Below are 17,833 nucleotides of genomic sequence, written 5' to 3' on the forward strand. Positions count from 1 at the left end.
CAGTTTGCGAATTCTCCTGGCAAAACTCTGACTATCATGATATTTTTTTTTAGATGGCCCCTATGTGTATTTGATGCTTGGTGACCAGACAGCTGTTCATGATGGGGCTGATGTTTATTTCTACTGTCTGGTGTCCTCTTACCCACCTTATCAAACTATACAATGGTATAGACAGGTAAATAGATACTTTTTTCTACCAAATTATTTATTTCTTAAAATTTTAGATTTTCAAGTACTTAGTAGTTCAACATTTTTTTTATATATGGCCTTAAAATCCCCCCTAAAAATTAAATGTTTCTTGATGCTAGGGGCGCAGTTGCTGGTGGATGAAAAAGCATTAAAACTTTTATAAAAACACGCCGTTTTTTTTATTTTATTGTTTCTGTGATAATGAAAAATAATATTGTTTGTGATGATTTATGAAGGCAAGTATAATTTAACAAATCTGTTTTCGATATTGGGTTATTACTTCTGTTGTAAGAATCCTAGTTAGGTACATGGGCGGATTATTGTGTACGGGTAAAGTTAATGTACTATTACATTGTATGCTATTGTGTTAAAGTTAGGTACATATTTTACTATGTATTTGAATATCTCCTATACAAAACACTTCATAAAATACCTATTTTTTACAGATTGAAATCTAATACATAGTTATTAATTGATATTTTTCATTATCAGAATATATATGTATCTAATAAACAGTGATCTATTGATGTAGCTAACCATTAGAATCTATATGTCTCTAATACACATGAAACTATAGATGTATCTAACCATCAAAATTTAAAGGTCCTTGATACAAAGTGATCTATTAATGTAACTAACCATCAGAATCTATTGGTCTCTAATCACTAGTAAAATGTAGGTTTTTTTAGCCAAAAAGAGGAATACTCTGGAAATTCGAACTGATATAATTTATTTATACCTATATATAGAGCCCCACATCTTTATTTAAATCATAAGCACATAGCCTAAACAATGAATTGCATTTGAACTTGAGTATAATTTTCCTGAAAAAAGCTGTAAAATTATGTTTTTAACCTAAAAAATTCATAAAAAAAATTCACAAGTCAAAAAATGAAAAATCCGGGAAGCTTTTTTGTAATAAAATTCATTCTTAGTGTGATTCAGATTGTTTCATAAATAACAAACATGCCATAGTTTGCAATAGATCATTTAAAAGCTCCAAAATAATTTGTGTTGCTTGTGAAAGAAAAGACAAGAATTGCCAAGATATAGAGAAAAATAAAACCTATATTTTACTAGTGTAATAGACAGTATTCTATAGGTGTATTTAACCATCAGGATCTAAAAGTCTCTAATACTCAAAAATCTATTTATATACCTAACAATCAGAATCTATAGGTCTATAGTACATAATTATCTATTGATGTATCTAACCATCAAAATGTATAGTACTCTTATACACATAAATCTATAGATATATCTGACTATCAGAATCTATAGGTCTCGAAAACATAGAAATCTATTAATGTATCTGACTATCAGAATCTATAGGTATCTTATACACAGAAATCTATTAATGTATCTAACTATCAGAATGTATAGGTCTCTAATATACTGTAATTTATTGATGTATCTAACAATCAGAGTCTATGGGTCACTAATACACAGAAATATGATGATGTATCTAACCTTCAGAATCTATATGTCTCTAATACACAGGAATCTGTGATGTATCTAACTAATAGATTCAAAATGTATCTAATACACAGAAATCAATTGATGTATCTAACCATCAGAATCTATAGGTCTCTCGATGCACACAGTGAAATAAATGTTTTTACGATATGATAAAGGAACTTTGTGAGAGCGTGGATACTCTATAACTTTTTTGTCTGTCTTGAAAAGATATCTTGACATATCCCAACAGAATGTTGCACCAACCCACCAGAAGGAGAAAACACAACAGGACTTGTACAAAGGTTCTCTGGGAAGAACAAATCAGTATTGCCATTTTCGGAATCATTCCATTTCGAAATAATGACCTTAAAGATAGACCGGTTATGAGCTTGCTTAAAAAGCGATCAAGTTGATCAAGACGCTTCAAAATGCATATAATTTATTAACTTTTCATTTTGTTCTCACTTTGGATGAAAAATTAATAAAACGTCATTTACATAATTTTGAATTAACCTTGAGCTAGGCTGCATGTGGATGGTATCATCCTTGTTATTTATATTTTCTGCATTGGTTCCTTATGTTGTAACTTGTAGGTAATAACTTATTTCATCACCGAAGGATGGGATAATAGTTTGCAAAAATATAGGCTTCCTTGTAAATTAAGTCTTGATAGAGTTGTCTTATTAGCTAAGCAACTCTTTAAAATATTCTTGAATTATTTTAACTGGATATCGATGTTTTATTTGTATTTGTCAACTATACTTATTTGTTCTTTTTATAGAAAATTTTAATGTTCTGTATTGCTGCGTTACCAAAACAAGCCGATTTAGTTTTTTTCTTTCTGTTATATCTTTCTTTCGCTCTTCTACTGTTCTTTTCCAGGATAACTTGGAGACTGATTAATATCCGCTGGATTAGATCCGGTTCTCGACCCTACTGAAAAATCATGTATAACATCGTATTACAGACACCTTTCCACGAATATTAAATAAAAATCTAAAATTAATACCAGTTTTGTTAGCCCGGGCCTTCGGCCCCTCGGCATATTTTTTAATATCCGTGGACAGTTGTCTATAATCCGACAAATAAATAATTATTATTGCTGTGCTCCTTACAGACATTTTGTCCTTGCTCTTTCTAATTTGTCTATTCCTTTTTCTATTCTGAACCAATTACTCAAATGCATATTGAGAAAAGTTACTTAAATGCATAAGAAGAATAAAAACACAAAAGAGATGTAAAAAAAAAGTTTTTTTGGAAGCTACCAATTTTTTAAGCAAAGCTGCTATATAATTATGAACGTAGGTTGTTTGAAGACTAAAGACGCCATAAAAAATTATTTTTCTATTAGTGAATATTGAACATTTTAGAAATTCAATTGCTCTAAAGTTTTCACTAAATTGTATTTTTTAGCGAAAAGGTCCTATTCGTGGATTTATTGACAATTCTGTAAATTTTATCTGTTTATAAATCTCTGTTATTGCTCCGCTCCACATAGTTATACTTTTAATAGTTATTTCTTGCATCGTATTATAAACGGCTTTCCGCGGATATAGAAAGTACAATTATGAGTTTTTTCGTATGGATGAGAACCGGACACCATGGAATCTGTCCCGATTTTGTATAACTTTTGCGGAACATGTTCCAGTTACGTCATATTTTTCTTTCCCGAAAAAGGGAAGGGGGAAAGAAAAAAAGGGAAGGGGGGAAGAAAAAAGAGATGGGAGAAAAGGGGGTTTTCTCCATCTCTTTTGAAGAGATTTTCTTCCCCCCTTCCCTTTTTCGGGAAAGAAAAATATGACGTAACTGGAACATGTTCCGCAAAAGTTATACAAAATCGGGACAGTTTCCATGGTGTCTGAGAAGCGGTTACTATCCACCGGATTCGAATGAATACGAGAAAACATTTTCTGTATAATCAATTAATTAATTAATTTTCTAGCTAATTGGCCATTTTAATATTCATCCCTTTAAATTAAAAAATGTCGATTAATTTGGTAATATTTATATTTACAAGGACAACTAAAGCATTAGGCAGTGCAGTGCATCAATGACAAGTTAAAAAAGTTGATAAAGTTAAATCGTTTTGTAAATTTAATATTTCATGACAAATTGGTATGGTCAGTAAAAGTAGATTCTAAAATGTATTTGCAAAGTAAGTTTTAAACTATTTCTAGCAATGGATATAGAACATGTGTGGATATTATGACATGGGAAAATTGACGTCAATTAGGGTTGTTAACATGGACAAAATTTATTGGTTAGTTCGTGCATAAAGTAGGAGGAGAGGGGATAGATGGGAGGTTAGTTATTTTTAACTTTATTAAAGTACATGATAATCTGGTGAAAAATCTAAGTACTAGTCTATAATACAAAGTAGAACGATGTCTGTCTGTTTGTAGCGAAGGATCTCGCTAACCGCTGAACCGATAGGGTTCTCCTTTACAGGGTAGCTTCTCATAGGTACCGAAAGGTTTATAACTATTTTCTTGGGGGGTGGGACACCCCCCCCCCCCAATAAAAATAAAAAAAATTTCTTCTTAAAACTAAAATTTAAATAGTGTGGTCGACTAACCTCCCCCCCCCCATGAAAAAAAAATTCCTTCCCCCCCGGGCCTCCCCCCCAAAGAAAACTTTTTTTTAGATTTATTTTTTAAAATCTAAATTACGAAAAATTGGTTTGATAAAACCTCTTGAGTAACAATATATATTCTAATAGCACATTTACTTTTACTTTTACTTTTTTCAATGTACATAAAGGACGGTATCCTATTAATTAACCATTTACTGGATAAATTATTGTTGTCTATATAAAAAGAAAATTATTACTGTTACTTTATACTTGTAACCTACCTGGATTATATAAATAGTATATAAACAAAGCTTCGTTAGTTTCCTTCAAATTGTTTGTGGAAAAGGGAACTCATACTCCCACAGAGTTGAAGTTTTTAAAAGCGGGACAGATGGCTCTTAAAGCTAACTTAGGCATGTTGTAATGATTGTCCTATTGATTTTAAACTTGGCATAATTTTTGACAATTTTTTGATATTATGAATCAATCTTATTTCTTATTCTTCTGATTTTGGAAAAGTAATTCCTAGGACAATGATGTACAATTTTGCATTAATTTACATAATTCTTTGTTTTACCTCTAAAGCTTATAGACCACCCAACCAAGAGAGGGAAGGTGTTTGTTTTAGGTCCATTAAGCAGAAAAAGGAATGTTCCAATGCTGTTAAGCATTCACTTTATAGACAAGTAAATTAATAGTTCTTCTCTCAGTTTTATAGTCAAGTAAATTCATTCAAACTTTCCTTATTTCACATTTATAATATCATATCTAGAATCTGAAAACAATAACATAAAGGATTTTTGTTGTTGACAATGTAATATAATGAATATAACAATTTTTTTTATTTCATCACTATTTTTGTTAATATTTACATAAAAGTAACAGTATATGTGTCGGTCTGTCTGTCCCGAAGGATCTTGCTAATTTCTGAAGCGATATCATTCTCCTTAATGCAGTTTAGCTTTCTTACAGGTCCTGGGAAGGTTTATAACTATTTTGAAGGTATATTAAGTTTAATTTTTATAACAAAACTTGCATTCTAATTTTTAATTTTGATGCATGAATTAAGTGTGATTCCTGTAACGATCAAGCCAAGTAGCTATATTTTATTTAGAATATATAATTTGACGTCTTGAAATATGAATCTGTAGAAATCCAGCATTCTGTTTTTTTTTAACTTTTTAATTTTCTAATTTAGTCCTGCTTTAATTGATGTTGTCATCGTTGAAAAACATGCATTTTTATTAACACGAAATCAAATATTGTGCAAGAAAAAAAAATATAAAATATGTTTGCGCTATAGTAAAAGTCACATTAACACTAAGCCCTTTATATTTACAACAATATAAAAGTCTGGGAAAATGTTGGGGCAATTTCCTATCACTTCGATTATTACCATAAACAATTTGGCCCTTTCTAGATATCGAAGAAAGGCAAAACCTCATAGGCTACTAAGTAATACAAAAGCCTTAAAAATATGTACATAACACTACAAAAACTATTTTCTTCATTTTATTCTTCGCCATTTTATAACAACCTTCGACAATAGCCTTTATTTAATCCAATTTTGAAGAAAAATACACAAAAACTCAAAGAAACGTCATATGTTACATAGTAAAGTAGTCAGGACTTTCTTTCCGACACAGATTCTTTTCTACATTTAGGGTAGGTCCGTTCATCCGGGGAGGGGGGGGGGGGTGCATTACTAAATACAGCTGCCGCCGCCGAAATTTATGTTTTGAGTATTCTAATATAAAATTTACGGAAAGATGGACATTTGTTCTTACCCTTTGAGACTTTGATGCATTATACTTTCCCTAGACTAATGCACTACAATAGGGGTTTATGAAAGGTTCACTGACGCAAGTAGGGAAATTACCCCATGTTTTGCAATTATCCCAGTCTGTATTGTAGAATTTTATTACTTCTATGTCTATATTCTCTTTATCAATAGCAAAAATAATAAATGTTATTTATGGAAATTATTTTAACGTTTATTTATAAAACTATTTAAAAAGTTCCTTTATTAGTCTATACATAAAAATTATAACATGGGCAACAAAATTTAAAGAATAAAAAAGCTGAAAAATTAAAACATAAAGAGAATATTTTTCTTCTAATAATTGTTCAATTGATAAAGAAAACTAATAGTTATTTCTTGCATCGTATTATAAACGACTGTCCGCGGATATAGAATGTACAGTTATAAGATTTACATTTATATATTCGTAGAAAGCTGGATATAATACGATGCTGGACATAGTTTTTCGTATGGATGAGAACCGGTTCCTATCCACCGGATTCGAATGAATACGAGAATACACTATTGTTCCATCCCTTCATAGTCGTACTAATATGATCTGATAGATGATTTGTCATCCATTTTCCTATTCCTGATTCTACTAAGGTGATATAATAGGTTAATTTAATATGACACAACTTGTCCGAATGTATATATGAGATATAATTCCAATATCCACAATGTGCAGTTTAACCCTTAGTTTTTTATATCATTAGAAACTCACTTTTGGATACCTTTTAAGGAAATGTAAGGCAAAAATACTTTATATTCGAATTTTTATAGCTATATTACAAACTAGCGGCTACGCCCCTAGATGCCTCTAGTGGCACTTTAGATGTTTTTATTTGTTAAAGTCTCTACATTACTTCTTTATGTTACGATAATTCTCTTTATGTTACGTTGAAGTCTCCCATATATTTTAAAAATTTTCTATTTTTTTGTCCTTTCTCTTGGGAGGGTGGTTGTTCCCTCCCCCAAAATAGTTATAAACCTTCCCAGAACCCATGAGAATCTACACTGTTAAGGAGAACCCAATCGGTTTAGCGGTTAGCGAGATACTTCAGGACAGACAAAAAAAAACTCTTACTGCTTTATATAATTAAAATATGCAAAGCTATAACGTATTAAAATACATAAGAGAACAATATCTGTAGGGGCAATACCTTGGCTCAAAAAGACGCCCTTATTGCCTAGAAATGCAGTTAAAAGGTTGGATGTTTGTTTGAAGTTGCTTAAGGTTTATAGGCATTTGGCGGCATGCTATTATAATTTTAAGTACGGGAGAAAGAGGCATTGGAATGTATATTATTCTAGTACCCAAGTTTTATGAACTTGTTATCCCATTTGATAGTTCCAAAAATTGGGCCTTTTCAATTTTGATTGGATGGTTCAAACTAGGAGTGTCCAAGCTTTCCAACAAATAGTTTTAATCTTTAGAAGTTGTAATTTTGTTTATCATCTTTGGATTTTTACATCAATTTATCTTCATTGACTTGTCCCTTAAATCCTTAGGTTTTGATACATTTATAAGCGCTATAGTGTCCATCAATCCCCTTGTAAGTTATTGTAAACTCAAAGCTTTACTTGAACTTTGGGGTCGGGAAATAAAGTTGTTCAAAGTTTAAAGACACAGAAATTGAGCTTTTATGTATATCTATCTATGTATGCAAAAGGAATTAGAAAAGCTAACGTACAAAATAGATATAATATAATATATGTATAAATATATTTGATAATTATATTATAAAAATATGTAACATAATATTATCAAGGTCGTCTCTAATACAGATCTTTCAGATTATTTTTTGACGATTTTTAAAAATATAATGCGAATTTAATAAGCAAATTATAGCAAATATGCCAAATTCATGGGCCAAGGCATTACCACTGCCATTCGATATATTACTATTTCGCACCTGACAAGTAGAAACCATTCTTAAAGTCTTTCGAAAACATTTACTTTTCAATCTACAGTTATTGGGTTTCTTACATACAGTGGCCTGCACAGCGTTTTGGGATAATACATCCACTTGTGGACGCTTCAACATACATACACACATACAAGTGTTTTCATAAAATGAATGTTATAATTAATTGTTTAAAATTGATCGTTTCTCACACCTGAGCTGCCAAAACCCAAACTATTTTATATATTTATTGTTACTAGAAATTGATGATTTCCTTTTCTTTACAGTTTACAATATACAAAAATAGAACTCAACATTTAGATAGTCAATACTTTTCAGTTGTTATATACATAATTTCATAATCGAAATAGCGTTACATGCTGTTTAAATCTAGTAGATCAAATCAAAAGAAATTAGGTTACTTTTAAATGTTCACAAAAGTTGATTTGATATAATAAAACCATCAATTAAAAGGAGAACGCTCTGTCTGAAGCTTAAGATCTCGGTAATCTATGAATGTATTGGATTGACTAAGGGGAACCCTTAATCCCCCTTTTTTGGACAAATTCCAAACTTTATGGGTTAAAACCCATTTAAAACTCGAATGCTAGTTTTCAGGGAGGTATCTAGTTTAATCCATTACTTTCACAGAAAAACTACCAGAAAACGATATTCAATCAAAGAGGTATAAATATCGCCCCTCTAATAATAATCTAATTTCTTTTTTTAGAACACAGACTTGGAGTACAAAGAGGAAAGAAATGTTTACATCAAAGAGGGAACTTTGTACATAAGGTAAGGTTAGGTTATTCATCAAGGTGCAATATTTACATGGGGGTTTTAGTAGCGCAGTAAATCTAGAATTGTAATTGAACGGTTGTTTATTTAACTACCTCCGTTTACAAAGTACAACTTTTTTTCTCTCTCTCTCTCTCTCTCTCTCCCTCTCTCTCTCTCTCTCTCTCTCTATCTATCTATCTATCTATCTATCTATCTACATATCTCTCTATCTATCTATCTATCTATCTATCTATCTATCTATTTATCTATCTATCTATCTATCTATCTATCTATCTATCTATCTATCTATCTATTTATCTATCTATCTATATCTATCTATCTATCTATCTATATCTATCTATCTATCTATCTATCTATCTATCTATCTATCTATCTATCTATCTATCTATCTATCTATCTATCTATCTATCTATCTATCTATCTATCTATCTATGACACCATGGAAACTGTCCCAATTTTGTATAACTTTTGCGGAACATGTTCCAGTTACGTCATATTTTTCTTTCCCGAAAAAGGGAAGGGAGAAAGAAAAAAAAAGGGAAGGGGGGAAGAAAAAAGAGATGGGAGAAAAGGGGTCTTTTGAAGAGTTTTTCTTCCCCCCTTCCCTTTTTTCGGGAAAGAAAAATATGACGTAACTGGAACATGTTCCACAAAAGTTATACAAAATTGGGACAGTTTCCATGGTGTCTCTATCTATCTATCTATCTATCTATCTATATATCTATCTATCTATCTATCTATATATCTATATATCTATCTATCTATCTATCTATCTATCTATCTATCTATTTATCTATCTATCTATCTATCTATCTATCTACCTATCTATCTATCTATCTATCTATCTATCTATCTATCTATCTATCTCTTTCTCTCTCTCTCTCTCTCTCTCTCTCTCTCTCTTTCTATCTCTCTATCTATCTATCTATCTATCTATCTATCTATCTATCTATCTATCTATCTATCTATCTATCTATCTATCTATATATATATATATATATCTATCTATCTATCTCTTTCTCCCTCCCTCAATCTCTGTCTATCTATTTCATTCTACCCATGGACTGGCTTTATGTTTAATTTACTAATTAAACTACATTTTATTAAGACTTAACTGATTATGCATTTTTTCTTTATTTTACTAGCGTATTACAGTTAACTATTATTTTTTTAATTTGGTTAATGCAGCTGCTTTTTTCAAAATATAATAATAATTCCACTTTATTGCATGAAAAGAATACCTATCTACGTAACCCTGCAGTAGTCATGCTTTTTTCGCCTTCTATTCTTATATAAAGGAGAGAAACAGTCACTGACAGAGGGAAAACTTGATGTATCGACACGAAAATAATGTTTACAAAATAATTAAATATACATTCATTTTATTATTGTTGTCCCAATGATTCAGTTTACGTTTAACAGCATTTTTGCAAACAAGATAATAAAGTTAAATAATAGAGAGTACAAGAGTTGAAAAGCTTTCAAGTCCTAACAGAGTGTCGCGGCTGCAATCCAAACAAAGCCGACTTTTCAAATAGGACGCATCAGACGTCCAGGTTATAGAGATACTTGGCCAGGAATGAGATGAGTTACAAATCAGTTTATACAGCAGTTTTATTAAAACCATAAAAAAGGTGATGATTCTAAAACAAAAAAATACATAATTATTATAGTTTAATAAATTTCATATATAAGGTATCAAAATGCTTATTAATATTCAGTTTTAAAAATCTGAATTGCATTCACAACCACTTTGGTGTTGTTTAAATAAAGCTAAAAAGTAAAATTCTTTGGTATATCCCAACTCTGATGTGTAGCAAAAATTCAAAAAAATATCTGGGCCTAAAAAATATGTCTATTTTTCTTTTCTCATTTTTTTTATCTAAAAAAATAATATATACATTTTTAAAAATGCCTCTTTACTTATAATACGCTTCAATACGCATTTTCTCACATTTTGTCTCAAAAAGGAACCCTCCTATTATCTCAACAAAATCCAAAAAAAACAATGATGCTAGCTTGTGTACACAATCAAAATGCCGCACACAGTTCTTAAAAATATTCGTAAAGAGTCGTCTTTGAATCCTTATTCAAAAAAGTCATTAACATACACACACATATTTTGAATCAACCAATCAAAACTTCAAATAGGATTTTTCTTTCCTTTCTGAAAACCACTGAATTACCAATACACTGAGTATTGACCAAATAATGCGACCTTGTTTTATAGGTTTTTATTTAATTTTTTCTGTTAACTTAGATGTTAATGAAGAATCGGGTTGGTAATTGTCAGATGTACATATTTAAAAGCGAAACATTAAAATATAAATAAAAGCAATAATCTTAAACTACCCCTAAATAATCCTATTTGTTTTGTTTATTTTTTATTAATTCAAAATTTTTAAATTCTTATTTTGAAGAAAATGTAATTAGAGTCAGTTTGAATTTAGCAAAACAGTTGATAAAGTTTGTCTTTATTGAATTACTATTATTCTTTTATGATTTGTATTTTGAAATTTTACTGAAATGTTTTATATTTTTCAGAAACGTCCTAATGTTTTTCAACTTTAGTAATTAATATTTGTATTTAGTAAAGTACGACTGAATCAGTCCTCTAGTTATGTGTGTAAAGCATCCAACTATGTATAAATATTATTTTTATTTAGTAAAGTGCGAGTGATTCAGTCCTCTAGTTATGTGTGTAAAGCATTCAACTATGTATAATTATTATTTGTATTTAGTAAAGTGCGAGTTAATCAGTCCTCTAGCTATGTGTGTAAAGCATCCAACTATGTATAATTATTATTTGTATTTAGTAAAGTACGAGTGAATCAGTCCTCTAGCTATGTGTGTAAAGCATCCAACTATGTATAATTATTATTTGTATTTAGTAAAGTGCGAGTGAATCAGTCCTCTAGCTATGTGTGTAAAGCATCCAATGGCGTAGCTTCCCAACAATCAAACCCTGTAGTACTGAATGTTGTAGGTAAGATTCTTCGTTGTAAAATATAAAGATTTTTGTGCGAAGCTACTCTATAGGTTTTTTTATATTTGTTGCTGTCTAAATGTAGTATTGCTTACATATCTAATTTTTATCTCTCATTGATTAGCTTTTAAAAGGGGTGTACTATTTGGAAAGCCTGCTTTTCCGTCTTTTTACCAACTCTATATTAATACCACCTAGTCAAACCCTGTGCACGAAAAATATTTCCTCACTGATGTTTTTTGAAATCATCTTTTGAAATTTGTATATCAATTTTTGTGTAAATGACACGAACCAAAATGGTAATAAAAATGCCTCTTTAATCTAACATGAAAAAAGCAGCTACGTCTCTAGAGGCCTCTAGGTGTCCTTGTTGGAGGAGAAGGAGGGGAAGTCGACCCTCCATCACTTCCAATTGTAGTTTTAAAAAGAAATGTCAATATAAAAATTTGGAGGGTTCATTTTTTCCTTGGGCGTTTTCTCTTGGTAGGGTGGTGTTACCCTTCCCAAAAATAGTTATTAGCCTTCCCATGCAAAGCTACCCAGTAAAGGAGAATCATATCAGTTCAGTGGTTAGCGAGATCCATCGTTACTCACGCACAAACAGACACACAGATCCTGTTACGTTATTATGAGGTTCTATATTTTTGTTTATGTAACCTGAAAGTTTAGATAATAAAGTAAAATGAATTATAAAAGATTAGCTTGAAGCAAAGTTATCAAGTATCACATACTTGAAACAAACTTACTTCAAGTAATTTAAACAATTTTTGTGCATATAAATTTAAAATTCATGGTCGTTAGTTTTATTGGATCTAGAATAATAGGCTTGTTTAATTCAAGTTCTCTATGCATGCACTTTCTATAACCGGCACATTTAAGTACGAATCAAATGATTTTTACATTGAAATCCTAACATTTAATTTTCCACTCTCAAAGTTGGTAATATACAGCTTAGCTTCCTTAACAAACAAAAAGTCTATTTATCTGTATGAAAAGTTTGATTTTAACTTTATTTAATTGAAAGAATTATAAATAGTATTTGGATATTGAACTCAGCTTTAATTTCCTACCAAGCAACTTTTGTACACTGACGTTAAAGTTTCAAATCCTTAAATTAACTAAACTCGAATGGAAGGGGAATTTACTGAAAGAAAATTATTTGAGGAGAAAAGGAAATAAAGTATCTGCACCACCAGAAAAACAGAAGGACAATTACTGTTATAGAGTAGCCCCCTACTATAAAAATGTAATGGAGTGGGAAAGTGTGTTTTGAACATCTACTTCAAATTAAAGGATACTGTGAAATCTTTTTTGGCTTGCATTTTATATTTTTATTAGATTATAACTTTTTATCTTATACAGAAAATTCTATACTCATTTTATGCATCGTTTAGATATACTTTTATGTATATGTGTGCTTTAAACATTTTGACCAAATCTACTCATTTTTAAGCAAAGGCTTTTCATTAGTAATTCAGCTTGGAAGGTAACAGTACTTCAAAAAATGTATTATCAATTTAGGTTGCTACCATAGTTATCATTTATTGATCGGTATGTTCCTCCAGTAGGAGGGGAAGAGATGGGTCAAAAGGGTCGAATGTGGGTGGGGTATTATTATATTGGCCAGCTAGAAGTGCCAATGTCTTTGAGTAGGCGAAAATCATGTGCAGTACCCAAATAATTATATATCGATTGTTTTAGATGAAATTTAAAGATCTCGAACAGGCATCCAATCGTTTAACTTATTTCAGAGAAAATTTTATTCGTTTTTGGCATGTTTTAAGCTATATTGAGGGAGGGGACGGGTGGGTACGTTACCCATACTAGCATACATGTTATTGCTAAAAAACATCACTTCAACGACGGATTTAAAATATTTTAGTATATATAGCGGCTGAAATATGGTTTCAGACGGTTGATGACTTTGGAAATTTAGCATGGAAGTATAATAAATAAATCTGGTAACACAATAGTCTTACTAGATAGAATTAATGACAAACGGAAATTAATTCATACTACATACATACATCTTATACGTACATTGTGAGTATATATGCATACATACTGTACCTATTGTAGGGTTTTAATGAAAAATAAGTGAAAAAAGTTTAAACATCAATTTTTTTCTTTATACAGAATAGATACCTAGATAGATTTTCTCTTTTACAAATATAATTAGCGTGTAACTATTCCGCCAATCAAAAATAGTTTTTGATTGGCGGAATAGGAGGGAAAGAGATCTTAAGCCATTATTGGACCAATGTAACACTTACCTGAAAATTGCATCGATCCAGCTGTTACATACACAAAGACAGACAGACACCATATTACTTTATTATAAAGGATCATAAAAGTTATAACGTTTGATGACCAATACATTTTTCAAACCAATTCATTATGTCACACAAAAATCATTTTGGATCAAGATGGAGTCTGTTTTACTTTTTAAACATTGTCCCATTCCCTTATCCATGATTTTATATATATTGTAGACTACTATAGAGATGAAAATACATTACTAAGAAAAAAAATGAATTGTCTTTATTGTCTAGTAGCTGTTCCCATAGCTTTCGCAGCCGTTTAATAGATATTATTTGACACAACCATTTTTTGTTGTTGCATAGGTACAATTTACAGTACAATGTCCCCTCCCTCCCTGGTATTGAGTTCACTATTACCTAAGTGATCTTAATACAATCTAATATACTTTCATTCTTTATACCAATTTTACTGCACACCAAAAATAAAATCCCTTGATACTGAAAGGATAGTACAGAAGATAGAAATAAAGGTACAGGTGTTTAGAGGTCAATTTAAATTGTTGGGACAGTTTCTTAAAAAGCTGTATACAAATATTCATTTTTGTTTCCTTATAAAAAATAATAACTTTTCAACATGTATTGTTAAAAAAAAAATTATCTGACTACATGTTATTTGCGAATGTATCTTATCTTTTCATCAACTAGTTACTTTATAAGTAACTGAAATTTATAAACCTCCTCATAAATCAACTTAATTTGGAAAAAAATATTTTATTGAAATGATATTATAAAAATACAAAGCTTCAGATCAGATAAGTAATGTTGGTAAATTTACTCTTTCTTATATTTCTGTTCTAAAGACAACATTTTCTTTGCCCGCTAGGGAGGAAATGCATTCTTAAACAAGGGATAAAAGGATAGGACATAGAATAATTAATTTATCTATGTACTAGAGTTCTTGTGTTTTAATTTCTTCCCTTCTTAAATCCAGTAAGTACTGGAGGAAAAATATTGTAGATTTATTTTTCATTGTCTATCTATTAGCGTTGTAAACCTTGTAGGGATCAAAAAAGGATTCTTGACACCCTTTAACATTCATCTTCTGAACGCCCATGGTTCTATCCCTGTATCAACGATTCAAACCGAAAACAGTAAAAGTGTCGAACTATGACGTCAGAAAAAATTAACAATTATCCAATGAGAGGCCGCTATATATTTTACCACAGTGAATACTGGCTTCTTATTGATTAATTGTTAATTTTTTCTGACGTCATAGTTAGTCACTTTTACTGTTTTCATTCAAACCATTTAGAAATCACATTCAAATAATTTGTAAGCTAGGAATTAAAAAGACAAAAAAAAAATTTTAAGTGTCACAAATAGAAAAGCTTTAACCAATTTCTTACTTTGCTACAAAAAAAGCTGAAATCCCACAAAGATAAGTAATTTTAAGTATCTTAACGTTAAAAATTATTATACTTGAATATTTATTATGTCTTAAATGAAAATGTGCAAAAACTAATTCTTTTAAACTTTTTTACAAAGACCCTTTATGCAATCAATGCATTTCTTGCTAAATTGATGATTATTTGTCTACTATCTCAGATTAGGTTCATTCAAGGATAATATATTTCCATTACTAAAGATGCCCTCGGTCAACTATCCTAATAAGTTTCAGGTGCAAAAATAAAGGATTGGAAGTTTTTGTTTGTATTTTTGTTGCAAATTGAATATAACTTATGTAATAAAAGTAAGCTATATCACTATGGACGTAATTGTTTGTGAATTTTTTTAAAGAAAATTCCACTTTTTTCTATGTTTCAATACTATAATAGAGCCACGAATGTTTGGACTACTTAAATTTCTAAGAAAAGCTTTCTATTAACAAATTAAACTGTGTATTGTGGAATTATTATATGGAAAAAATACCCTTTTTCAAAGATTTGTACACTTACTTACCAATAATGTGATCGGATTGTTCCTTCATTTTGTTATTTTTAGTGCTGTGAGCATCTAAGATTTCTATATTTGTTAATTTATTCTATTTCATATTTCAGAAGCCAATCAGTTGGATGTGCGTGACTGTAAGACCTTGAATCAAAGCAGTTCTTCCTTCACAATTGATTGTACGTGGTCCGGGGATCTGGAACAAACTACTTTCATTTTTGAGGTAAGAAACAATATTTATAATAAGCATTCCAATATGCTTCGAATCAAATAGATTACAACTGAAATAGGTTCTGACTCCAGAGCCATATCGTTTCATATTAGTGAAAATTTTCCACGAATACTACAATAAAAACGATAAAGTAGATTCCTGTTTTGTTAGACTTGGGTCGTCTGCCAACAATGCTCGAACTAATTCTATTTTTCATTTTCCTATCTGCAGAAAACTATTGAGCTGATATAACTGTATTAGAAATCGAAATAAGAACCATGTTTAGCCCATAGGGAGGAATACAAAACAAAGCCATAGAGATTAGCCTAAAACCACCCAAGCACTTGAAAAGCACATTCCTTTCATGAAAAAAGGACTTATCATTAGTTTTCATCAAGTTTTTAAGCAAAGGGCAGACGCAGGGTTTGAGCGTGAAAAAAATTGCAGCAGAATTTACGTTACCCTCTTAAGGAAAATAGCCAAGGACTAACAGATAGTTTTTCTACAGCATATATCTAAACAATTTCTTGTATATTTTGCTTATGACGGATAAGTAGAAATCTTACATTATGAGTTAAGCTTATGTAAACTAAATCTTAAATTATTTATCTTTTCTTGTGAAATACATAAAAACCCTTTTCAACACACACAAAAACACACAAAAAGAAAAAAACTCACTTTTTATATACCGCCCACTCTCTTTCAACTCCTTTTAAATTTTGCCACAAAAAGTATATCAACTTTGAGGAACAATATTATATTCAAAAAGAAAGTTAAAAGTTTTTATATAAAAAGAGGACGAACAAAGTTATAAAAACAAGGACAATAATAATACATAGTTATAAAAATAAAAAATCTGATAGAAAAGTGTCATTTAATAAGACATGGTTGAACAAAATAATTTGTTACAAGTCTTGGTATAGCATTTCATCATTAAATTTAATTAACTTTTGAAGAATATGCCAGCTATGACAATATCAAATAAATTATATTTTAATTTGAGTCAATACAATAATTTTAATTTGCGATTTAATTTGCAAACTAAGCTTTTTTGTTTATATATGTCTAAATATATAAATATCAGAATATGCAGACAATAGCTAGGACAAATTTAGGAGTTACTTTGCTCCAAAATTGAGAAATTGTGTCAACATTTGGGCACAAGAGTTAGAAATACACGAGGAAAAATTATAAACTTTTAATTTCACATTTGGATGTGTCAAATATTAGAATTAAGAAAATAAATCAAGAAGAACAGATTCCAATGTTCGAAATAAAATAAAACTTGAGTGTTTAAGGTATAGTATGTATGCTTATGTATTTGTAAAGGGTAGATGGAATGACAAGGCCCAAGACTCATCATTTTGCACAGTTAGGACAGTTAAGGTCGTTCAATCGAAGGGCTGGCAATAAAAATAGGTCAAATTAAAAAAAAAATATTTTTGATATGTGTTAGTTTGAATTTAACAAAGCATTTGATAATATGTATCTGTATTTAAATAATGCTAATAATTTGATACTTGAGATATGTATTTTTTATTACATTGACATAATTCAATATTATGACGAAATAATGTTTTCTCAATGATAATCTATAATACAAAGTAGCTTAATGTCTGTCCGTCTGTCCCTTAAGATCTCAGTAACCACTGAACCGATCGGATTCTACTCTTCAGAGTATATACCTATTGGTCATGTGA

At 30.2% G+C, this 17,833-nt stretch overlaps 1 protein-coding gene across 1 annotated transcript in view; it reads left to right on the top strand.

The window, feature by feature from the left end:
• The window catches only part of LOC145322448 (uncharacterized), a 165,154-nt gene that overhangs the window by 122,551 nt on the left and 24,770 nt on the right, over nucleotides 1-17,833 (top strand). Inside the window, exons 16-19 of the mRNA XM_080164449.1 lie at nucleotides 54-175; nucleotides 8,658-8,722; nucleotides 11,620-11,714; nucleotides 16,033-16,145. Coding sequence (XP_080020575.1) covers nucleotides 54-175; nucleotides 8,658-8,722; nucleotides 11,620-11,714; nucleotides 16,033-16,145 — 395 coding nt within the window. The remainder of the gene's footprint in view (nucleotides 1-53; nucleotides 176-8,657; nucleotides 8,723-11,619; nucleotides 11,715-16,032; nucleotides 16,146-17,833) is intronic.

Source organism: Acartia tonsa, chromosome 6 (genome assembly GCF_053477335.1).
Source record: "Acartia tonsa isolate MP-2025a chromosome 6, ASM5347733v1, whole genome shotgun sequence".
Taxonomy (NCBI): Eukaryota; Metazoa; Arthropoda; class Copepoda; order Calanoida; family Acartiidae; genus Acartia; species Acartia tonsa.